The 25713-nt window shown below is 38.1% G+C and overlaps 2 protein-coding genes across 3 annotated transcripts; one reads left to right on the forward strand and one right to left on the reverse strand.

Annotated features, from left to right (window-relative positions):
• The first annotated feature begins 872 nt into the window (after positions 1-872).
• On the forward strand, positions 873-13491 carry tmem50a (transmembrane protein 50A). Its single transcript, XM_079842968.1, has 7 exons — positions 873-1167; positions 3557-3672; positions 3759-3871; positions 4398-4465; positions 10158-10250; positions 10352-10418; positions 12207-13491. Exons 2-7 carry the CDS (start codon positions 3571-3573, stop codon positions 12250-12252), a joined length of 489 nt encoding a protein of 162 aa, XP_079699094.1. The 5' UTR covers positions 873-1167; positions 3557-3570; the 3' UTR covers positions 12253-13491.
• rhd (Rh blood group, D antigen) lies at positions 12206-25188 on the reverse strand. 2 transcript variants are annotated; one of them, XM_079842966.1, is made up of 11 exons: positions 24989-25188; positions 24327-24525; positions 23351-23437; positions 22981-23131; positions 21690-21837; positions 19569-19744; positions 19241-19378; positions 16983-17107; positions 16766-16845; positions 13983-14056; positions 12206-13799 (listed from the first exon to the last, which is right to left on the reverse strand). In XM_079842966.1, the coding sequence occupies exons 1-11, from the start codon at positions 25149-25151 to the stop codon at positions 13773-13775; spliced, it is 1368 nt and encodes a 455-aa protein (XP_079699092.1). In that variant the 5' UTR covers positions 25152-25188; the 3' UTR covers positions 12206-13772. The 2 variants fall into 2 exon arrangements, with proteins under 2 accessions (XP_079699092.1, XP_079699093.1); XM_079842967.1 differs by lacking the exon at positions 23351-23437.
• Positions 25189-25713: the final 525 nt, after the last annotated feature.

The raw sequence follows: 25713 nt of genomic DNA on the forward strand, positions 1-25713 counted from the left end.
CAAGCTACAGGACTTTATATGTAATTTATCACACACAAGAAAAACAGTACAAGCAATGTGGCAAAGTTTAATATTTAGAGTTAGAAGTTTTATCAGAACACTGAACAATAGCAATGCAAGCACCACTAATAAAAACATGTTATAAAGTGTTTACTGTAGTATGAAAAGCCTAGAAGTTTCATAGTCTTTAACAGTTTTAGTTCAGTTTTTCCAGGTTTGAAAACGGTTTCTTTATGGGTATTGCAAAAGAGTCGTTTCTGTTCTCTTCACATTTAAAAAAAAAAAAAATGTATACGTTTACAAGATATAGCAAGATATTCGTGCATGTGTGTTGAATGGAAACATTTCACGGTGCAACTATGTGGAATGTTTTTGGTTTGCTTGCTTTGTTTCAATGTACTTTTATATTTATGCTTTGTAAAGCACTTTGAGCACTGACGGGTATAAAGTAGTAGTAATAATAGTAGGCTACTGGTATTAGCAGTGTTAGGTGTAACTTATTACTTATTAAGTAATTCATTTTCCCTTGAAAGTAAAGGATTAATCTTCATTTTTCTGTAATTTAATTACAGTTACCTAAATACTGTATAGACTATAAAACAATTCAATATAAAACAATAGTGGATTTAACATCCAAATTTAACATCTAATGTCAAAATGTATGTTTTTAATGTAACCTCCCTTTAAATACTTTGGTTTGTTTATGAAATTATGAAATGTGTGTGTGTGTATATATATATATATATATATATATATACTTTTTTATTTATTTATTTATTAGTACAGTAGTCTAATTACTCAGTTGAAGCAAGCAATTAATTAGGCCTACATTTTAGGGTAATTTACCACAAAAAAAAAGAGATTTGCCCGACAGCTGGTCATGTGATGTCAACATGGGCGCCCTTCAGGGGGCGACTCGCTCCACGTGAAATAGCTTTTTCTAACACCTTTCTTTAAAAAGTATATTTTCTTGTAATTTTAACAGACGTATGTTCACATATTTAGGTGTAAACCTTTAGTGAGTGCACATTTAGTTTGATGGGACGTGTTCAGGATGATGGAGAGCGCACTGCGCATGCGCGGCTCAGTGCCAGTGTTGGAGACGGAAGACTGCGGAGTGTATCTCCACTTACTGCGAACCACAAGAAAAACTCTACAAAAGTGCAGGTAAGAATTGAGTGTTCTATAGAGGATACGTCCTTGTTATTATTCATGATATGTTGTCCATCACTGTGCTTTTATTTATCCGCTATACTTTATATAAACAGTGATGTAGCAAATATGGGTTAGAAATCATCCGGACATGAGAGATCAAACATGTTTACAGCATTAACACTCGACGTCTTCGTACGAAATTGAGTGGAAACGTAGTTTTGAAGTACTGTGTTAAATATCGCTCATGTTAATATTTAGATTTTGGTTGCAAACATGACAAACTGAAATCCCTTTGTGTGTTATTTGTGTTTGGTTCAGGATGATCATGTGTGCTCTGCGTGTGCGCAGTCAGTGATGCTGCGCCTCAATTTGCGCAGTAGCAACGGAATGTATTAAGTTACCCTCTAAATAAAAATACTATGGCGTTGTACATTTGTTATGATTGCTGCTTAAATTAGTTGGTAAATACTCATTCCCCCCTATGTTTTTTTATGTTTTTGAAATAAGTATCTTATGCTCATCAAGTCAGTATTTATTTGATCAAAATACTGTAATACTGTGAAATGTACTATTAGAATATATTTTAAAATGCAATTTATTCCTGAATAAGAAGTGAACAGCATTTTAAATAGAATATTGTGTAACAAATGTCTTTACTGGCACCTTTTGATTAATTTATTGCGTCCTTGCTGATTAAAACTATATACATTTTTCTTTGAACTTAATGTTACCCCAAACCTTTGAATGGTACTGTACCATGGTTTCCACACAAATATAGATAGATAGATAGATAGATAGATAGATAGATAGATAGATAGATAGATAGATAGATAGATTGAGAGAGACAGATAGAAAGATAGATAGATTGAGAGAGAGATAGATTGAGAGATATAAAGATAGATGGTTATTTGAAGATATTTGCTTTGGATAAGCATAAGATAAATGGCCCTATTCATCAAGCTATATGAATATTAGTACTGTCAAACAATTTGTGTTTGTGTTTACATAATATATGTGTGTGTACTGTGTATAATCATGTATAAAAAACACACATGCATGTATATATTTAAGAAAAAATGTTATATTTATATATAATATAAAAAATATAAATATATATACAATATATACACTCAAATATGTATTAAATATATACATGTATTTACATATACATAATAATTATACTCAGTACGCACTCATTTTATTTAGCGATTAATCAATTTGACAGCTCTAATGAACAAGTCTCTAGGAAAACTAGCACAACATCTCAAATAGGGCTGTACGATTAATCGAAAAATAACCGAAACCGACATTCAGAACCTCTAACCGACATATTTTTCCCGTGTCGGTTATTTCGGTTTTCACGTGACTCCGCCCCGTCAGTCACATCAAGTGCAGTTTGAAGGCACAGAGAGATGCAGGAGCAGTTATCTGTGTTTATAGATACCCATTATCACTATAGTAACTGCATGTTTTACACAGTTTATACAGGTCAGTTAATTGCTGTTCTTATAGCCTACGCGCTGACACACACACACACACACACACAGACGGCGCGCGCAAGCCGAAGCCGCTTTCACTTTCGTGCTCATAAAGTTTGTCAAGTAAATGCGTTTAAAGGCTTGCCAGTTACAACATTTAAAGTGATTGTGAACTTTTCAAAAACAACAATACGGAAAACTTCTCCGTTCAGTGCTCAGCTTTTTTCAGTGACACAGAGCCGAGCCGTGTCGCGTCTCTGAAAACGCGCGCGCCCTGAAGGCAGACCTCCTCACAAAGCTTTGTCATTTCTGAATGTTTAAGCCCTGCCAGTTTGAACATTAAAGCTAGTTTCGACCATCAGATGTGTATTATGTTGAACTAATGCCTGATATATTTTGACAAACAAACACTCAGACAGAAGCTGTGACTAAAGTAAAGTCACTAAAGTAGCTTAGAAACTCAACCGTTATAGGTGTACATTTTAATACCTTTTGAAGTAAGTACAAACCACAGCTTCATAATGAATGGAGACAGTAAGAGTAATTCACACACACAATCACTCTCATTAATGCATTCAAATAAATGTAATGTAGGCCTACAGTGTTAATTTATCTGTATCTGATGTACAACAAACAGAAATCTGCTCCATAGACAATAACTGCTGAAAGTCAACCTTTCCTTCAAGTATTTTAAAATCACAATGCACTTTTTCATTAGAAAAAAAATCCACCTTTTAATAGTAGAAAATATTTACAGTACAAACCTTTACTCAAAAACCTTATGAGGGCAAAAAAAAAAAAAATCCAAATTATCGTTCATTAATCGTAATCGAGGTCAAATGTTCAATTAATCGAGGTTTTTATTTTTGGTCAAATCGTTACAGCCCTAATCTCAAAGGAACCATATTTCTCTGAATGATCAGGTGAAAGCAGAAGCATGTCGGGGTTTCTGGATGGGATCAGATGTGGCGATTGCGAGTGTAATGTGGATTGGGGTGAGAAGAGAAACACCATCGCCTCCATCGCAGCCGGAGTTCTGGTATGTCCTCCTGATGACGTCAAATAAATCCTGTGTCCTCACAAAAATCCAGTGATTCCCAAAACAAATGATCTTTCTTCTCACAGTTTTTCACAGGCTGGTGGATCATCATCGATGCAGCGATAATGTACCCTAAAGAGACTGAGTTCCACCACGCATATCATACCTGTGGGGTTATAGCGACTATAGCCTTCCTCATGTGAGTTACAACTGTATAGATTCTCTCTTCCCTTCCTCTAATGAAGGGAACAGAGCACTTGTTTTTATTGTGTCCACCCAGACAGACTCTGTGATATAATTTGAGCTGTCCCAGATCTTCCTGTTGTTTAGCCTTGATTTAACTGCAGGGTTGTGCTATGACTACCATCACCATGACTGCACTGTTAAACCGCCTGTTGAGTTTCACTTTCTGTGGATTTCAATCAAAGACTTTAGATATACAAAGACGCTGCACTCATATTACAACGAATGGGAGAAAGTGTTTTGAAACATGCGCTGATGACTTCAAATGCAGTTTTTTTTTTAGTTGTTGTCAGACTTCATTGTTGATTTCAAATATGAAATTTCATTGTAAGTTTGGAGAACAGCTTTGGAGAATTTGATGTCTCCCCATACAAAGAGATAGAAGCTGCACATGACTGAAATACTGTAGCTGCCCGAGAGGCATTTCAAAGAAGGCCGCTGAGTCAAATGACTTGCTTTAAAATGTCTTTGTTTGAATGCAGGATCAACGCAGTGTCAAATGGCCAGGTGAGGGGAGACAGCTACAGCGAGGGCTGCTTGGGACAGACTGGTAAGTTCTGCATTCACGTCAAGATTTGTTATTGTAATACTATTAGTGCTGCAACTAACGATTATTTTGATAATCGTTTAGTTGGTCATTTATTTTTTCCATTAATCGGATAAAAAGCCATTTTTTTTTTTTTATTGGGTGGGGACATTTTTTCCCCACATCCTGCCCAATGCTGTTCTTCAAACAAACGTGCCAGCTGAGTGCTATGAACACATACATAGTGAATATATCTACCATTACATAAATTAACCATGGTTTTACAATGAACAAAAAAATAATAATAAATAAATAACAGGGTTATTTTAAGCCCCGTTTCCACCTAAATTAAATTTGTACCAGGAACTTTTTTCCCCCAGACCTGCTACTGTCTGCGTTTCCCCAGCGGTTCTAAAGTACCGGGAAGATTAGGCAAATTAGCTCAGAGACGTGGGACTGCGCGCGACTGCTCCTCCCAGTCAGCGATGGACAGTAATCATTTTTGCGCCACTATGTCTGCAACAATAACAAGTGGAGGAGATGCAAGCAGCGCTGCTTTTGCTAGTTATGTATTGGTTTACTAAAGATGTAATTAACAAAATGGCGGAAAAGAGACGAGCACTGATACTAAAGCGTATTCTGAAAGCTTGTAAAGCTAGATTTAAAATAAGACAACGTATGTTATTATCAGCTATTGGACATTGACCATGAGATTGCTGAGACAACGCGCGCCATCGGACAGAAAGAGCAAGACTGATATTTACTGAACGCAGAACGAACCTCGCAAGACTTTTAAAAATGCCGGTTGAAATAAAATGCTGCATGAACTCAACCGATCAGCATGTTCAGCGCCCTAGTCCCACCCCTGAAAGTTCCTGAACATTGAAAAAGTCCCACCCCTGAAAGTTCCTGAACTTTGAAAAAGTACCACCTCGGGAGCAGGGCCGTTTGAAGGGGGAAATATTTACCCGGAACTTCATTTAAACCCTGGTTCCTGCGGTCGAAACACACCGAGTACCACCCCAAAGTTCCTAGTTCCTGGGGAAAGTTCCTGCGGTGGAAACGCGGCTTTATGCTGCGTTCCAGGCAGGTTTTTGAGCCCGTAAATTACAACTTCAAACCACGACTCACGACTTTATAGCGTTCCAGGCAAAGTCACGCCAAACTGCCTGAGCGCAAGGAATTGTGTGGTAGTTAGATGTAAACAAAGCATGGCGGACCGTACGGGGTGTATGCTCATTGACAATCATTTCTATCGCCAAAGGTGCTTACTCCTTGCTTATTTGAGGGAAACGGAGGAGAAAAACAGCGCAGACGGCAAGAAAAGCTGTTATACCTTTTATTTTACGTTATTTGTATACTTGTTTCATAAACACTGCATCCGTAGGAGGCTGCCATTGTTGCTTCGCGGGCTATGTGACGTCAAAACTCGTAACTGGGAGTACATCGATCTAGTACGAGTTCACGGGTGGGAAGTCACGGGTTTGGCTGCCGTTCCAGTGCACTTTCACGGGTAGAAGGTTGGAAAAACACGGGTTACGGGTTGCCTGGAACGCGGCATTAGTTATTCAATGGTAACCTCAAATTAACCATTGTTTTTCTTCAAATCCATAGTTTAACTATAAGGTATTTGTTACACAAATGGTTATCAATACTGCGTAAGTTTCGTAAGGGTATGTTTTTGCTATACATTATGTGCAAAAAAAAGTTACTAAGCAAATCTCTACATTAAAATGATATAAAAGGGGAAAAAACACAAACTCTGTGTTTAGCAGATAAGAGGAATGTTCTGCAGGAACACACACTCTCTATGGACACAGTACCTGTTACTGTCATTTCTTTATCCTGTAGAAACTTCTTACATTTATATTCAATTACACGCTGTTATCCCTTTACAGTTCCTACTCTCATAAAATACTTGAATTACATGTTGACATTTAAAACTAAATTTAGCACCTAAAGCAGATATTTCAGCTAAATGAACGTTTTTGCGCTGAATATTTGTCTCCGTCTCTAAAGCGTTCTGTCTGTTTGACACGCACGCGCGCGCCCACCGCGCCGGTGTCATGAGAAATCGTGTCCTAATGTGAAATAGTGTCCGCTTAGGACCCCAGAGCGATTCTATTGGCTGAAAGAACTTTTTAATGGGTAATCTGTTCAGAGCCTGATTACAATTAAAATCATGTTTTGATTTTTGTCGTTTAAATTGTGTTAAAGTAGTCTTTAACGTCTTGCAAAGCATATGTTTCATATTCTAGTATATAACCAAAGCTATAATTTGTGAAATCAAGCATATCTCGTTCTTAATGTTTTTTTAGTTAGCGTACGTTCTAGCATAGCATACAGCTACCCGATTAGCTTAGTTTATACACCACGGTTGCACTTACCCTACATTTTAAAAGCCCCGCTTTAATGTTTATGCAATTTTTTAAAATCCTGTTGTATTTATTTTGTGCACCTGTTCTGTATATAAGTTTTTATCCTTTATCCTATCATTATAGGTACATTACTATGTTATGATTTTGTATTGGTATTATTACTTAGTTTATCAATTGAAAGAATGTACAATATGTTAGGCATATTATTGCTCCCATTTTGATCAGGCATTACCACGTTGTGTCCTAAGCGGACACTATTTCACAGGAGGACATGATTTCTCATGACACCGGCGCTCGTTCGGCGAAGTTACACAGACTGTCACGATCAGGACGCGCTTTCATGCAAAATGGAAATACTCGCGTGAATAGTAAAATTTACAGATGAGGATATAACTGCTGTTCTCTATATGGATCAGTGGATATAACCTGTAAAATGAACGTTTTGCGCTTAGGACGCAGACACACACACACACACACACACACACACACATCTATCAAAGAGCATGACAGCGTATGTTAAACACTAATGCATTAGTTTGAAGCTTAAAATAAACAATTCTCATGTTTTGGGCACTTGGATCACAAACTTTTCCTGCATCAGCTCACTCTTGTTTCCACTCCACCAGTTCTAGATGCACATTTTGTCCATATAAATGTGTTATTCAGTGCTGTAATTTGGCGCGACTGGTGGAAGCTTTGCGTACAGAGAGCAGACCCGACTAATCCGTAATGAATCGTTATCGATGATTTTCGTTATCGATTATTATCGATTAGTTGTTGCAGCCCTAAATACTACATGACTGAAAAATGCTTTTAGGGTGTGTTCACATCTTGGGTTCTCTTGGGCCCTGTTTACACCTGGTTTTTAGATGCGTTTTGGTCGATCAGATCTCAAGTAGATGAGGGGGACACATTCCCGTTTAATCTGTCTCTTTTGTCCACTTTCAACCACTTCTGTCCTGATTTCTTCAAGTCTATGATTGAGTAAATGTATGGGGTTTTTCAGATCTTTCCATCTAATGGACAAAATAACCTTGTACAATTTTCATATGAACACACCGAAGATGATAGAAAAAATATATGGAGAGCAGCAGATTTAGTTTCTGCTCTGACAGCCACAAGACCAGGAGCGCTGCGAGTGTTAGAAATCAGGAATGGTGAGAGAACATTGTGCTTGGTATGTTTTCCGCCTTCAAACCAAACTTGAGGTCTCCAGCTGACAAAGTTTAAATCCCCTCTGGCTAGCGCACTTCCCATAATCTTTACACATTAGGTCAGTCGGCGGAGAGTAGGTGGTCTTTTGTGGCTGTTTGAACGCATTCAACCACATGAGCGTTTACACTATGAAAACAATCCGGTCTAAAGCGTTTTCCACTACCTCTGGAAGTGAAGTGAAGTGTGGCCAAGTATTGTGACTCATACTTGGAATTTGTGCTCTGCATTTAACCCATCCAAGTGCGCACACACAGTAGTGAACACACACCCGGAGCAGTGGGCAGCCATATTGCTGCGGCGCCCGGGGAGCAGTTGGAGGTTCGGTGCCTTGCTCAATGGTCTCACCTCAGTCATGGTATTGAGGGTGGAGGAGAGCGCTGGTTATTCACTCCCCCCACCGACAATTCCTGCCAAACCTTTGGGTTACAAGTCCGACTCTCTAACCATTAGGCCACGACTGCAAGTGGACAAGCTCAAAATGTTTTAGACCCCGTTTACACCTGCATTTAGCGTCGCCCAGTCCATAGTTTTCAGTCGTGACTGTTGCGGAGCCTTGGAGGGCAAAACCACCATAGAACTCCATTGAACGGCAGCACAAGCCTGTCAAATTTCCATCTTAAAACAAAAATATGTGAACAAGATGCACGTTTTGGGCACTTATGTTCCATATACAGCACCTGCTGCAGTATTTCAGTCACTGAAAACAGCGGGGCGTTTTTAAAACGCTTAACGTGAAAAACACTATAGGGTGAGTTGCACCAATAAGGATTAAATTAAGCAAAGTTTAAAGGATTTGTTGATATGGGTTTTATTTTAAATCGAGTCGTTGCACCACTTCATTTTAAACACAGATTAATTACGCAGGAAATTAGTGCAACCCACCCTTAAAGTGCTGTAATGTACTAAAACAGTGAAATTAAAAGATCAAATTCAGTTTACACCTTTTTGATGATGCAATACTATATACAGGCGAGTAGATGAGGCAAGAATATGAACGCAACGTGTTTTCTTTATAATGGGTTTCGATGGGGAAAACACCTAACGAGAAACCTCGTGTTGCACTAATATTCTCTGTTCATCTGCTTTCCTGTACAAAGTATGCAACATCAATAAGGTGTATATTGAATTTGGATCCACCACAACGCATCTTAATACTAGGTGTAAACAGGGCCTTGGTTCTTTTGGTCCGGACCAAAAAAGAAATGAATACATTTAGTCCTGGATCGCTTGGCGCTCACACTGTCAATTTTAAGACTGAACCTAAAGATACAAATAAAAAACTATTTTGTGACGGACCTTAACAAACATCCAAAACAATGCTGTGTTGTTGGATAAATGCGTTAATTGTGTGTGCGCGTAGCTACAAATTGTCACCTTCCTAAAATAATTGCCTAAGTCTTTTTTGCATAATTCATCTCCTCATGATGCTGGCCACCTCTGGTAAAATCACCCACATCCTCAGTTGAACAGATCATGCAATTCTAGTAGTATAATGGCCTATGTCAAGAGTGTGACTTAGGCCATTTTAATTTTACAAGCTTTTCAATATCGCAGCAGCATCAAGAAGAACGACAATCTACTCAGCCTCTGAAGATATTGGTTCAGTTTTTTGTGTTTTCTGAGAAACCTGAAAAAATGACTTGGGCAATTATTTTAGAAAGGAGACGATATGATGGTATTTTGTCCAGCTGAGAACTTTTGAAGAGCTTTTTAAAATGTGTAAAGGAATAAAAACAGCGGCAGGAATCCCTCCGAATCACACACAAACCAAGATCTGCTGCGAGCAGACGCGGGTCTGACGCCTGTACCGAACTGCGATGGGCAACATCACGACTTTGATGAGAACAAACTGCCTTTCTGTCGTTTTTAGGGTCGCATCTTGTGACATTGTGTCCTGTTCTTGGTTCGTTTACATGTCTTTGGTCAGTGTTGCATTCATATTTCAGTCAAACCGCACCAGAGTTCGTTTGGAAGTGGATCATGTTTTCAGCCGCCTCGGTCTGCCTGTTTGGTGCGCGCCAGGGTTCAGCGTTCACACTTATTCAAATAAACCGCACTAACAGAGCAATCGCACCAGGGCTCGTTTTAAACAAGCCAAACTCTTAATGTGTGTCTATGTGTAGGTGCCAGAGTTTGGCTCTTCATCGGGTTCATGTTGGCGTTCGGGTCTCTCATCGCCTCTATGTGGATTCTGTTTGGTGGTTTTGTTGTGACTGGTAAGAGAATAAGATTTTTTTAAAATAGAAAAATATGTTTCAAGTTCCTGCTTGTATATAGTTTCTAATTAAGTTTTTCTTTCTTTTTTTTGAATGAACAGACAAAAAGGAACTGGCAGTATATCCTGGTATTGCGGTTTTCTTCCAAAATGCATTCATCTTTTTTGGGTAAGTTTGGAAATGGAGAGAATCTCACATCACAGCAGGTTTGATATGTCACTGTAGGGCTGGCTGATATTGTTTTTTATTGGCTTTTTTTCTTAACTAAAAATAAACGAGAATCGGCACAATGCCACTGCTGCTCCCAAAGATTTCTTTAAATGAACACCGTTTCGACCCAAAGGGTCTTCGTCAGACAAACAACAAGCACAGAAAGGTACAATTTATATCAGTGTGAACCATCACACCTGACTTCAGTAGTGAACTAATTACCCAATCATCCAATGCAAAAATAAATCACAAATGTATACAGTAAAGTTAGCCTGGCTCCGCCCTCCTACGTACTTCAGCCCAATTTTCATTTTCCTTTTTTCCTTATTTTACTCCGTCTGGGATTGGGGTATATTCTCTGGTTTTCTCCGGTCAAATTTGAACCGGTCCAATCAGCGAACAGACAGAGTGGCTGAGAACGATGACGTTGATGATGATGCGCTAGTTTGAGATGACCAATTTGAGATTTGTCATGACCAAACGTTAGTGATTGGTTATGGCAGATCCAATAGTTTTAAACTTCAACAGAGTTCCTGCCTTCAAGGAAGTAAACGCTTGTCAATGGAGAGTGGCCAGACTCTCTGAACAAATGAAATGTACGAGAGTCTGGTAGAACCAGGCTACAATAAAATATCAATAAACAGAAAAACCTTTTTAATACATTTCAGTTTTTTTTTTTAATTAACAATTTTTCTGTTTATTGATACTTTTTTGAATACATTTGTGATTTATTTTGAAGTCCCTTTGGATCGAAACTTTGGGAGCAGCAGTGGCAGTGGCAGTTTCTGTTTTTTTTTTTAAGTGCTTCATTTGATCGAGCACCTGCCAATTATTTTTTGGATGTGCGCATAATTCATTCTTGAATTCGTTTTTTTTTTTTTACCTCAGTATTTTGACAATATATACGCTATATAAATAAATAAAAAAATTAATTATGTTTTCGCAAGTAGTCTTTATTGTCTACAAACCTGCATTTATTTGATCAAAAATCAGTAAAACTGTAATATTGTAATTTATTCCTGTGATCAAAGCTGAATTTTCAGCATCATTACTCCAGTCTTCAGTGTCAGATGATCCTTCAGAAATCATTATAATATGATGCTTTGCTGATCAAGAAACATTTATTATTATTATCATACAATTTAATGCATCCTTGCTGAACAAAAGTGGAAATTTATTGAAATTTTATTGTTTCATGCAAGAAGTTAAATACAGTAAAAAAAATCTAGTTCCAAAATAGTCAAGGCATGTTTTCACCAAATGGCCACGAGGATATTTAATAAATTGTGCAATATTATGCCTATATTTTAGTTATATAACCTATATTTTTATAGGTTTTTATAGGTAAAATAAAAACAATTTACTGTGTGTAAAATGCCCTGTGAAAATCATTGATTACACAATTGAATGATTAAAAATAGATCTTTCCATAAATCTATTGGAATGGACATTTTTAACTGATTTAAACAGAGTGAAACTGAAAATAAACTTTTTCTACTGATGTAATTAAACATCTGTTAGTCACAAGACATTTAAATGACCATCCGAGTACTTTTTAGGAAGCCCAGTGGCCTGTAAAAGTGCATTCAAATAATTTTGAACATATCATGAATGTATGAACTACTGCCTAGCCTGTAATTGCCTGCGCCAGAGGTCTGAGATTTTGAGCATTCATGCAAATTATAATAAATTATTTGGAGAAAAAAAATGTTTCGATTGAGTTGTGATTCTCCTTCACTCTTGCAGTGGTCTGGTGTTCAAGTTTGGCCGAACTGAGGACCTCTGGCAGTGAAGCTCCATTTCCTTCAATCAAATCCCACAGTCCATCATCACACAATTCCTCTGTACTTATTGCTGCTTATTTGCACTCGCCATTTCTTTCTCTCCTCTTTTCAACCCCTCAGACGACTCCCATTCTTAAATATATTCCTTCTTCCTTTCTTTGTCTCGTTTCCTGTGTGGCCACAATGGGTGCACACAAGTGAAATGCAAATCAAATCCAGACTCTGCAGTCAAAATGGACACGTTTTGACCTCACTCTGCATTTATAATCAAATGAATTACATGTATGCAATGATATAACACTGAAATTGCAGAATTCTCAGATTCAAAGTGCACAATAAATATCTTCAGCCTGGCTTTCCCAGAGATCTCCAAAGGAAAGTAAACATTGATTTGCTAAATGTAGTAACGTGATATTATGCGACGACAGCAGCAGGGAGAGTTTTTGAGCAGAATCGTTTATTAACCAAAATGAGCAACCAAAACATTCAGCTTCACTGAGTTTCTTTTTTTAAAGTGTCGTTATTGGAGTAAAGGTCTTTTTCTTTTTTACAGAAGCCACCAAATTTGTATCTGTCAGATCACTTTCATGCATTATCTCTTGAAATTTCATTTTCGGTCAGCCCAACGTCATATTATCTCAACCTTCAGTCAGTCGACATCCCTACAACGGCGCTTTATTCAATGTGTTTCTTTTTGAAGATTTTTATATATTATGTTATATGGATTCCCACACCTTTTCCAGTCTTTCATTATTACAGATTTTTTAAAATTATTTTACAGAGATTGCACTGAGCAAGAGCAGTTTCTTAGAGCTGAGCTTTACCAGAAACGCGTACGTTCACTGTCACTTTTTTTTTTTAAGAAGAAAAAGCATTTAATTTCTGTGCAACTAGTAGAAACGAACAGCATATTTTTCTCGACTGTGGGAACCCTGAATATATATTTTGTTTTCTGGAGCATTAAGGTCACTCTCTATGTGTATGCTTGGGCATGTGGGAGTTGTATGTAATGTTAATGTTTTTAAAAAAGCACAATTTCTTATTATTTCAGTGGTTATGGGAGAATAAGGTGATGTCAGAGATTTTGACTCGTCTGTAAACTGACAAATTAGAGATTCTGTGATTTCTACATGCTAAAAGAATGTAACATTTTAATGTAATCCATGTCTCTCTTTTTGACAAAAAGTAGCTAAACTTCATTCAACTGTGGGTTTAAAATGAATAAAATTATTGTAAATATGTACAGAGCCAGTGTTTTTTTCTTTTTACTATATTCAAATACCGATGAATAATGTGTTTATGGACATCAGGTTATATATTAAATTAGTTGGTGGTGTGGTCAGTTTATCGTCGTGAAACAAACTCTTCTCTGTGTCTTGCTTCCACTGAAGTAATTTTATCCGGCCTTAATTTCCACGGGCTTGGAAATTTCTTATTTGCAGCGACTTTTTTTGTCTGGGCAGTGTATTTTGTGTTACATTCATGCATTTATGCCTGGAGTTCTCTTTTCGATGTGTCCACAACTTCTTCATTTATGTACCACCATATTTGGAAACTACAAGAGAAAGAAATACATAAGGAGCAATTAAATATAAGTTACGGTTTAATACATTTGAAAAATAAGTATAATGTCATTAATTCCATTTTAAATGATAAAAATGTATGCAAAAATAAGGATTGGCATTTAGTCATAGTAGAGACAGTATTTAAATTGATGCGAATGAACAAAACCCTTCACCTCCCAGAATGCCTGGTCATCAAAACACTTTCTGTCCTGCTGGGGTCTCCAGAAACTCCATTTAAGTAAAATTCCTGCAATAAAAAAATACAGTTATATGTTTGCCTCAGTAAACCAAAACACAAAACTAATCGTTCATGGTGATGCAAAAACACAACCTTTTTTATTGATTGTCCACTTTAGACATTCTACAAACTATAACTGTGCAACTATATGTCAAATAACTATCATTAGACTATTAGTAGACTGGTGGGTTAGGAGAATAAGTAGACATGTACTTGCAAAGTTACTTGTCTTAGTGTTAGCAGATATTAAAGGAACACGCCGACTTTTTGTGACTTTAGCTTATTCACTGTATCCCCCAGAGTTAGATAAGTCCATACATACCATTCTCATCTCCGTGTGTGCCATAACTCACCCACCGCTAGCCTAGCTTAGCACAAAGACTGGAGGTAAATGGCTCCAGCTAGCCTACTGCTCAATCAGTGACAAAATAACGCCAACATTTTCCTATTTACAAGTTGTGATGTGTATAGTTTAGTGCTGTCAGTTAAACGCGTTATTAACGGCGTTAACGCAAACCTATTTTAACGGCGTCAATTTTTTTATCGCGAGATTAACGTTCTTTTTGGTCTAACAAACTTTGTAGTTTTTTCACATGCTGTTGCAACAACTAGTAACGTTAGAAAAACTACAACACCACTCCGGATGTAGCTAGACCGGAAACAAAACATCAGGCACGCTGCGGCTGCCCGAACTCGTTTGGGCCATTAAAAGAGTAGACGTGGATGGCAAGCGTGAGACGCCGAAATGAGAAACGTATTAAGCCATGGTTTAACTCAGGGGTCTTCAACTAAAAGTGCTTGTCTTGAGCGCTGCTTTCTGCTCTGATGGTGCGTAGCCTACACACCAGACGCGAATGAAGCGTTTTGCGCGAGTGATTTAAGTCAATGCAAAGACGCAAATAGACATTCTGCGGCGCGGATTAAGCGGCGTGCATGTCGCGTCATTCGCGTCCGGTGTGAGCGCACCATCAGTCTCTTCTTCACTGCATGCTTGACCGCGCGTCTGGGTCTGAACGTAGTAACAGAGAGCATTGCAACGTTAACTGTTTCATTATGTCAAAAGGCTTCGCGGTCCGGATGGACGCATCTCGCGGTCCGGATTCGGACCGGAGTTCACTAGTTGGCGACCCCTGGTTTAACTGCACTATAGGCGGAGTCCTAGTTTACCTTGCATGTGCACTTTGTAATTTTATTTTGTATCACCCTGTTTTGATCCCTTAGAAAGGGCTGTTGAAGGGGCTGTTTGTGCAACAAAGTATTTGTTTCACCCTTTTATTGATGGGCAGTGTTACATTGTGTGAGATTATTTGCTCCAAGTGAGAATGTTGGTGTGAAATCGAACACTACAGTATGCCAATGTTGTTTTCAATAAAACAAACATTTGAACAAAGCAAGCCGATCCACTTTTCTATGTTGATAAGAGCATTAAAATAAGAAAAAATAATGGGACAAAAAGAAATCAAGGGACATTTAGAATAAATAAAAATGTGCGATTAATTGTGATTAATTGTGAGTTAACTATGACATTAATGCGATTAATCGCGATTAAATATTTTAATCGTTTGACAGCACTAGTATAGTTACATCGTGTACTAATGGTGCGTTCAAGTCCTCCTGGGATGTTCGTATTTACTAGTTGAGAAGTCGTTTTTACGACATCATGTGCGTTCAAGTCTCTTTGGTCGGAGCAAGATGGCGGTGTACCTTTTAATTAATTTTACGAAAATACAGCAAGGTTTGTTAACCCTGCTTATAGAAAATGAAGAACAAAGAATGCACATCAGATGAGTTATAATATTTGAAGTTTTTAATGAATCTAGCTTTGTCTTTAATTAAGCTTGCTTTGTTGTAAATGACAAAGCCTGACAGTGTCACTGCTAAATACCCGTTATATTCAACTACAGACGTTGCATCCATTGATTCCACCATGTTTCTCACTGACACGCCCCCAACTCGTACAGATCGGGCTTAAAGAAAATCCCGAACTTCCCACTGGTATTTACGACTTCGTTCATGTGCTTTCAACTCGTAAATACGATCTTTACGACATGACCTGAATGCACCATAAGACTGATGGATTTTCTAGACCGATATGGCTAGGAACTATACTCTCATTCCTGCGAAGTAATCGAGGAACTTTGCTGCCGTACCATGGGTACAGCGGCACAATGATATTACACAGCACCTGAAAATAGTCCCCAGCACGCTCTCTGTGCAAGCAGGTTGTCACGTTGGTTATGTTGACTGAAGTTAGCCTATTGCGCCGCTGCACTCATGGTACGGCAGCAAAGTTCCTTGATTATTACGCAGGAATGAGACAATAGTTCCTAGCCATATCGGTCTTAGTACACGATGTAACTATACACAACACATGTAAATAGGAAAATGTTGGCGTTATTTTGTCACTTATTGAGCAGTAGGCTAGCTGGAGCCATTTACCTCCAGTCTTTGTGCTAAGCTAGGCTAGCGGTGGGTGCGTCAGACAGAGTTATGTCACACACGCAGATGAGAATGGTATGTATCTAAGTTATCTAACTCTGGGGATACGGTGAATAAGATAAAGTCCCAAAAAGTCGGCGTGTTCCTTTAAGCAGACTAAAGTCTACTAATACTCTAAGTTGACATGTTGTTGCAACATTACTTGTAGTTAAAAAAAGGTCTATTCATAACACAAGGAAATGAAATATGTCTGTCTAATGATCTTCATCAGTGATGTACCTGTAGCTGTGCCCAACACCAGACTCATGCACACAGTTATGAGGAGAACACAGATGTGATACACAGCAAACCGCACAGCTCTGAGAACACAAATACAGCACAATCAACATTAAAAGATCTAAAGCTCACGTTTTACGCCTGTGATCATTCTATAGTTTATTTAATGCCATGTTATGGATACACACGTCATATGATTGAAAAGTTAAAATCACTTTACATTGTGCTTTCACTACTGGCCAGCCATATAAATAAATGAGCGAACCATCCCAGAATTCCTGGTATGGCGTGCACGTTGAGGACGCCGCAGGTGTCATGACACTCAAAAGCAAACAGCATGTGATCCTAAATGAAAGAACAAAACAGAGAATCATTCCTGACAGTCAGTGAAATATACATCCAAAAGACTGATTCAAAATCTGGACTGATTGATTGATGCTGGTCACTATTCATTGCCATCGACTTTTTCAGGTTTCTCAGAAGTGGAAGTCGTCATAGTTGGGAAAACCTCTATAGCGGTGAATGAGAGACTACATAAAAAAGTTCCCATTTCTCAAAAAGCAAAAGAAAACTTTCAAAAAGAGGAAAAGCGCGATTGATAATGGCATTCAGAAGAGAGAAAGTTTGCTGAACTTTACTGTCACTCCCACAGCCGTTGTATTAGAAACACCCTCACGGCAGCATTAACTAGCTTTTTTGTGATGTGCAAAATTTTGTGATGCAAAATTTAGGCTTTTGTTCACATATAAACATTCATCAACTCACACATCAGTAAACTGAAGCTCAAGCATGTTCATTCTCGTGTTACGCAGCACGTTTGAGCTTCCACAAGAACCAATGAGGTTCATTCTCGTGTGTTATGCAGCACATTTGAGCTTCTGCGAGAACCAATGAGGTCATTCTCGAGTTACGCAGCACATTTGAGCTTCTATGAGAACCAATGAGGTTCATTCTCGTGTTACGCAGCACATTTGAGCTTCAGCAAGAACCAATGAGGTTCATTCTCGTGTTACGCAGCACATTTGAGCTTCTGCGAGAACCAATGAGGTTCATTCTCGTGTTACGTAGCACATTTGAGCTTCTGCGAGAACCAATGAGGTTCATTCTCGTGTTACGTAGCACATTTGAGCTACTTCAAGAACCAATGAGGTTCATTCTTGTGTTACGCAGCACATTTGAGCTTCTGCGAGAACCAATGAGATTCATTCTCGTGTTACGTAGCACATTTGAGCTACTTCAAGAACCAATGAGGTTCATTCTTGTGTTACAAAGCACATTTGAGCTTCTTCAAGAACCAATGAGGTTCATTCTTGTGTTACAAAGCACATTTGAGCTTCTTCAAGAACCAATGAGGTTCATTCTTGTGTTACAAAGCACATTTGAGCTTCTTCAAGAACCAATGAGGTTCATTCTTGTGTTACAAAGCACATTTGAGCTTCTTCAAGAACCAATGAGGTTCGTTCTCGTGTTACAAAGCACATTTGAGCTTCTTCAAGAACCAATGAGGTTCGTTCTCGTGTTACGTAGCACATTTGAGCTACTTCAAGAACCAATGAGGTTCATTCTTGTGTGTTACGCATCACATTTGAGCTTCTTTAAGAACCAATGAGGTTCATTCTTGTGTTACGCAGCACATTTGAGCTTCTTCAAGAACCAATGAGGTTCATTCTCGTGTGTTACGCATCACATTTGAGCTTCTTTAAGAACCAATGAGGTTCATTCTCGTGTTACGCAGCACATTTGAGCTTCTTTAAGAACCAATGAGGTTCATTCTTGTGTGTTACGCATCACATTTGAGCTTCTTTAAGAACCAATGAGGTTCATTCTCGTGTTACGCCGCACATTTGAGCTTCTTCAAGAACCAATGAGGTTCATTCTCGTGTTACGCAGCACATTTGAGCTTCTTCAAGAACCAATGAGGTTCATTCTCGTGTTACGCAGCACATTTGAGCTTCTTCAAGAACCAATGAGGTTCATTCTCGTGTTACGCCGCACATTTGAGCTTCTTCAAGAACCAATGAGGTTCATTCTCGTGTTACGCAGCACATTTGAGCTTCTTCAAGAACCAATGAGGTTCATTCTCGTGTTACGCAGCACATTTGAGCTTCTTTAAGAACCAATGAGGTTCATTCTCGTGTTACGCAGCACATTTGAGCTTCTTCAAGAACCAATGAGGTTCATTCTCGTGTTACGCAGCACATTTGAGCTTCTTCAAGAACCAATGAGGTTCATTCTCGTGTTACGCAGCACATTTGAGCTTCTTCAAGAACCAATGAGGTTCATTCTCGTGTTACGCAGCACATTTGAGCTTCTTTAAGAACCAATGAGGTTCATTCTCGTGTGTTATGCAGCACATTTGAACTTCTGCAAGAGGTCTGTTCTCGCACGTGAAGCAAGTTCAAGTTTGAGCTTCTGAAAATTTCAAGAAAAGTTAAGTTTAAAAAATAAGAATAAAATCAGAAATATTTGTGGCTTGACCTTCATGTACTGGAATCCCAGGGCTGATAAGAGAGCGGCACAGAAGCCAATCATCATGGCAATCCACGGCGCGTGGACTGCAGTCATGGCAACTCCAATGGCAACACCACCAGACAGGGCAGAGCTCTGGATATGAACCTGTGCAGTAAAACATGATACTCTTCATGATGTGTCCATTATCTGAAAAACTGGACCCCAACAAAGTCAACATGAAATGGAGTCCACAACCCATTTTACTTTCATGATGTGACAGAGTTCAGATATTATGATTGTTTTCAACTCTGTGAGGGAGTTGCTATGTGGGAATCTTGTTCCTACAGCCGCTCACCATGTTCATCTTTCCTTTGGGGCTGGTGAGCATAGAAACAGACATCGCCATGACAACACTGACGGCCAGAGACAGATACGTCCCATATATCACAGTGAGCTTCAGTTCTCTCTCCAAACTGTGATACACCAGTGCCGAGTTAAAACTGGGCCAGAACATCCAAAGAAACAGTGTTCCTGTGAGAAAGAGAGAAAGGGAGGAAGTTCCCAGTGAATAATTTAATTAAAATGTAGAGATAAAATAATTACACTTCGGCCCTTGAATCTGATCGGGTGTGCATCGTTCAAAAGGGCTGTGAGTAGCAGCCTTGGGACTTTCCACTGTTTCTATCAATCCGTTTGTCTTTCTTTCTTCCAGACAGAATGTCAGTGGCTGGGATTTTCAGTGACTCTTTCTGCAGGTTACACAGTTACACCAGTAGGTGGCAACAAATGACTGTCTTTGTAAATGACTCACTGAATCATTCATTGAGCCTATCGAACCGATTCGTTCACAACTTTCAGGATTCATTTAGGATCAAAACAAGTGACTGGCTGTGTCCGAAATCGCCCCCATTCTCTTAAATAGGGCACTATTTGAACGGACAGCCATTTGCAGTGGTGTCCGAAACTAGTGGATGTTATCCCATAATGCATCGCAATAATGAGTGTACAACCGAAGTATGCTCCATGGCTAGAGAATACCCATAAAAGCGTCTCGCCAGAAAAGCTGAATCATCCATCCATCCATTTTCCAAACTGCTGATCCAATGTGGGTACAGCGTAATATCATAGAGGTATAAATTCCTTTTTGATTGATTATTCAATTATTTAAAAAAAAATTATTCATGCTAGTTTCCTTGACAGAGTCCAAGATAAACCTTTTCATCTTACTGGAGCTGCCAGTTTGCTAAGTTTCAAATAATTATTAAACAGCAAGCACAAACTATGCAAAAGCGGTAGCCATTCTAGTGCACTCAGTGTCTGAGTTCAATCACTCGTTTTCATTCACTCCTTCAAGTGAACTAAATTAAATGACTAATGGAGGGAAAAGTGAACGAGGGTATAGGGGGCGATTTAGGGCACAGCCACTGTGGCCCTGTCCAAAATGGCACTATGTGCACTTTTGGCGAGCATGCACTGAAGCGATATACAGCAATATAAACATAATGAATCCTAATATTGTGTTGGTCACCCTTTTGCTGCCAAAACAGCCCTGACCGGTCAAGGCATAGGCTCCAATAGACCCCTGAAGGTGTGCTGTGGTATCTGGCAACAAGATGTTACCAGCAGATCCTTTAAGTCCTGTAAGTTGCCTCCATGGATCAGACTTGTTTGTTCAGCACATCCTGCAGATGCTCGATTGGATTGAGATCTGGGGAATTTGGAGGCCAAGTCAACACCTCAAACTCGTTGTTGTGCTCCTGAAACCATTCCTGAACCATTTTTGCTTTGTGGCGGCACATTATCTGCTGAAAGAGCCACAGCCACCAGGGAATACCGTTTCCACGAAAGGTTGTACATGGTCTACAACAATGCTTAGGTAGGTGGTACGTGTCAAAGAAACATCCACATGGATGGCAGGACCCAAGGTTTCCCAGCAGAAAACCTTTGTCTTGCCCATTTTTCCTGCTTCTAATACATCAACTTTGAGGACAAAATGTTTATTTGCTGGCTAATATATCCCACACTAACAGGTGCCATGATGAAGAGATAATTAGTGTTATGCCTGAACGGTGTAGCCTATATATATGAATTTGAATATATCTGTGTTGTGCCTACATTTTCTGTCAAAGTTGACACATCAACTCAATCATAATAGGCCTGCATCACACAAATTGTAAATATTCTGTGGCCATAACACACTCTTGCTTGAGTGCTATTGATCTATAAAACTCACAATGCTTTTTGCTTTGCAGAAAGAATAAAAATGGCATCCGATAGAGTGAGTAAAAAGCAGTAAATTAGCTTAAAATATCTATTTTAAATGCATGAAATAAGCACAGGTGTCAGTAAATATTCACTTGGTTATCTTTAAAGCTCACTAAATCATCTGATGTGCTGTCATGGTTACAGTCTGAAACCTGGGTTAGAGCATTGAGGTATTTTCTGAGTTTGAGAGATAACTGGTTATTGTACTCACCAAACATTGCGAATAAGCCAGTGTTACGGTCCATTTTTTCTTTCTCATGTTTTGCATTGATTCCCTTTCTGTGCAGCACCCATGACACCATCACACCAAAAAGAGCTCCGAAGATATGCAGCAGCATGATACTGTATAGTGGATCAGCCTGAAACATGAGTTTCAATCCGTGCCTTAGTACAGTGGAAAATACTCAATATGTCTGAATAAAATAGTATGTTCATTAGTGCTGTCAGATTGATAAATCGTGATTAATTGCATCTAAAATCAAAGTTTGTAAATATATATGTATTGTGTGTGTGTGTGTGTGTATGTATATATATATATATATATTTACAAACTTTTATGTTAGATGCAATTAATCCCGATTAATCGATTTGACAGTACTTATGTTCATTCTTCGTACAATAGGTGTAATGTCTTACAAAAGTATTAAGTAATTCACAGATATGTTTGCTAGCTGGTTTTACAGGAATTTCCGGATATATAAAAAAAGACTGCTTACTTATACAAATTTGTATGCAAATTAATTCCCAACAATATCACGTTATAATAATACATTTTCAATGCTTTACAAGTAAAAATGTCAAAGACCAGAAAAGGTAAATATTTATGCCCTTTACCGTATGAAATTGCGAGAGAAGGAGCAGAAAACATATAGCAGCTTTTATGTTAAACTTCTTTATTAAAATTGGCTTGCAATGTACCTAGATATGTTTACCTAGATATACATTGAAATTGGCTTGCAATATACCTTGAAATGAGGATAATAGGATTAAAATTAGTGCTGTCAAATCGATTAATCGTGATTAATCGCATCTAACATAAAAGTGTTGTGTGTCTGTGTATATATATATATATATATATAACATAAAGGTTTATATATATATATATATATATATATATATATATATATATATATATATATATATATATATATATATATATATATATATATATATATATATAACATAAAGGTTTATATATATATATATATATATATATATATATATATATATATATATATATATATATATATATATATATATATATATATATATATATATATATATATATATATATAAACCTTTATGTTAGATGCGATTAATCACGATTAATCGTTTTGACAGCACTAATTTTAATCCTATTATCCTCATTTCAAGGTATATTCCAAGCCAATTTCAATACAGAATGATTTATTCAAGATATATAATTTAAATTAAAGATATATATAAATATATATAGGATGACAGTGATCATTTTTTCTCAAGGAAAGTAATACTTCTCTTACATTGAGCAGAGTTCGCAGGGTCCACTGACTGATCACAAATCCAGTGACCTCCACTAGAGCCATTAGTAAAAGCTGGACAGGATTTGTCTTCCCAAGGACCGCTCCCATTGCAACCAGAGCGGATGCTGCACAGAGCTCTGCCTCAATCAAACTACATGAGGAGCACAAATAACATTTGATGTAGTGGTGCTGTCAAACCTAACATCTTATAGTATAAAAAAAAATTATAACAAAAGTAAAGATAAGCTCTTGTCATGATTATGAAAATCAGGAGAACAAATTAATTTGTTTTTCCAGTGTAAATGCACCAGAGCAAATGTTTGGACATTTTTTGAAATTATAATGTTTCATATTCAATCTAATGACTTACTCAGCTGGGGGGCGACCATGGAGGGCTTTGAATGTGATGAGAAGTACCTTGTATTGAATACGAAAACGAACGGGCAGGCAATGTAGTCTGTGTAAAACAGGAGCAATGTAGGAAGATTTCGTGAGGACTGCAGAGATCTGAATGTATTGAAGCTTATTGAGTGTTGTAGTTGGTCAACCGGTAAAAGAGAGACTTAAAGTAATCAATGAGTGACGTAATGAAAACATGAACCAGGGTCTCCGCATCATTGATATTTAAGAATGGACGTAAATGAGCAATATTCAGGAGGTGAAAAAAGGCAGATTTGGTAAGTGATGAGATATGAGAGGAGAAAGAGAGGGAAGAATCTTTTTTAACAGTGGTGGAAGTTCGAACAAGAAAGCCAGCAATATCAATGTAAACTGAGGACGACCAACCAGAAGTAGATTTATTTTATCAGTGTTTAGTTTGAGAAAATTACTGGTCACCCATGCATTTATTTCATCAATACAGACTGACATGGAGGTGATGGGGAAGGGAATGAATGTAGAGCTGGGAATCATCTGCATAGAAATGAAAATTAAAGCCATGACGATGCAATGTGACCTAAAGGAAGCATGTAGATAATGAATATGCAAAGGCCCAAGAACAGAACCCTGTGGTACACCGTGTGAGACAGGGGCAGTAGTGGACTTAGCCTGAAGGATAGAAATGTAATGTTGACCGTCAGACGAGACGAACCATGACAGAACAGTCGTGTTCTGTTGTGAGATGAGATTACCGTGAGAAATAGTGTCAAATGCAGCGGAAATGTCAAGGAGAATTAAAGTGCAGAGGGTTCCAGAGTCAACAGCCATAAGAAGGTCATTACCCTGAGTAGTGCTGTGGAGAGTGTACGAAAACCCTACTGGAAGCATTCATAAAAGTTGTGTAATGACAAATAGCTGTTAAGTTAACACATTGTAAAAAAAAAAGCATAAGACCTGTAATGCATTACCTCTTCATATTGATGTGGATCTCTCTTCTGTGGTGGTGGTGGCGTTGTGGCAGCAGGAAGCCATTCATCAAGATGGCCCACTGGATGGCCATGGCTGCTAACAGCACGTTAAACCCTGACCCACTGAAACCATATCGGACGAGGAACGTGGCCAGGAATCCAAACCCCATGAATACCATCACATGGATATCTTGGAATTCTGTAGAAAAGTTTGCATTTCCAATATTGCCAATGTGTAATTTGATGAAAAGCGATATAAACACTTGGCGGTCAGTCTTCAATACAGAAATGCTTCTTATCACCAAAAACCAGAGATGTTGTGGCTCCACACCCCAACGGCAACATGGCACACATTTGCAGACAAAACAGTAAAATCATATTAATTTACATTCATATAGATATAAATTTCGCATTTGGTGTTTTAATATGTTTAGGTTACTATAAAAAGCCAGGAATTAATTTCTGAGCTGAATATGTGATAGTCTTGTCTTGCATTAGCATGCATTAGCATGAAATGAACATAGCAAGTTTACAAAAGATGATGTGATTTGATTCTGTGTACATAAATAACCTCAGGTTTATCCTTAAGCTGAACAATGAATGCAAGTTTGAACCCTTAAAAGATTCATAACACAGTTTTGATGTAAATCAGACTTACTAACCTGCATATAAGCTGATGAAAGGCTTACTGTCAGACTCTCTGTCAATCTGCTCATGCTGCTCTATTTTCACAAAAAAGACAAACAGGAGGATAAAGATGGTTTCCAGCAGGAAGGCCACGAGAGGAAGTCTTGAGCGGAGACTGGGGTCGTAGTGAGGAGCCATTATTACCGTGGCAAACTCTGAATGTCTGTAATCTACACCGGCCAGAGATGAAGAGTGTGTAAGATCACGTATGCAGGCATGGAGGTGTTCCCCAAAAATGCCACCAAGGGTGAATTCAGGGTGATTGGGATACTTTTTCCAAGTCATCTCAATGGCAAAAAGTGTCCCAAATGCCCTGAATTCACCCCTACATGTGCAGTTATCATCATGTTGTGTGTGTAGCCTGATATCATATATGGACAGTGTTTGTTTGTATAGGATCTTTAAGCAACAGCATTATCAAAGCCGGCAAAGTTTGGGTTATCCCTACAGCACCTGTTTTCTCTCAGAGAGTATCGAAATTGTTTAAAATTCATTACTATGTTCACTTAATTGACATTCAATGATGCTAATTAATTTGCCTCTTGGTAAATTATTAGTTTGACATATTATCCGGTACATTAGAAAAAAATGTTGGGGGAGATTAAAATGCATATTGCAGACTGCATATTGTAAATAAGAAGAAAAAAGTGATAATTAAACAAAATATTGATCATTAAATGCATAATGGAGGCCTATTGAA

This window comes from Gobio gobio, assembly GCF_949357685.1.
Source record: "Gobio gobio genome assembly, chromosome: 18".
Taxonomy (NCBI): domain Eukaryota; kingdom Metazoa; phylum Chordata; class Actinopteri; order Cypriniformes; family Gobionidae; genus Gobio; species Gobio gobio.

Excerpts from the sequence above, each read along its gene's own strand:
- rhd (XM_079842966.1), bottom strand. The coding sequence starts at position 25,151 with ATGGCTCCTCACTACGACCCCAGTCTCCGCTCAAGACTTCCTCTCGTG. Across the intron at positions 19,745-21,689 it reads TGGCTTATTCGCAATGTTTG|GAACACTGTTTCTTTGGATG; the intron begins GTGAGTACAATA and ends TCTTTCTCACAG. Across the intron at positions 19,379-19,568 it reads CCAAAGGAAAGATGAACATG|GTTCATATCCAGAGCTCTGC; the intron begins GTGAGCGGCTGT and ends TTTACTGCACAG.
- tmem50a (XM_079842968.1), top strand. The coding sequence starts at position 3,571 with ATGTCGGGGTTTCTGGATGGGATCAGATGTGGCGATTGCGAGTGTAAT. Across the intron at positions 3,673-3,758 it reads CCATCGCAGCCGGAGTTCTG|TTTTTCACAGGCTGGTGGAT; the intron begins GTATGTCCTCCT and ends TTCTTCTCACAG. Across the intron at positions 4,466-10,157 it reads GGGCTGCTTGGGACAGACTG|GTGCCAGAGTTTGGCTCTTC; the intron begins GTAAGTTCTGCA and ends GTCTATGTGTAG.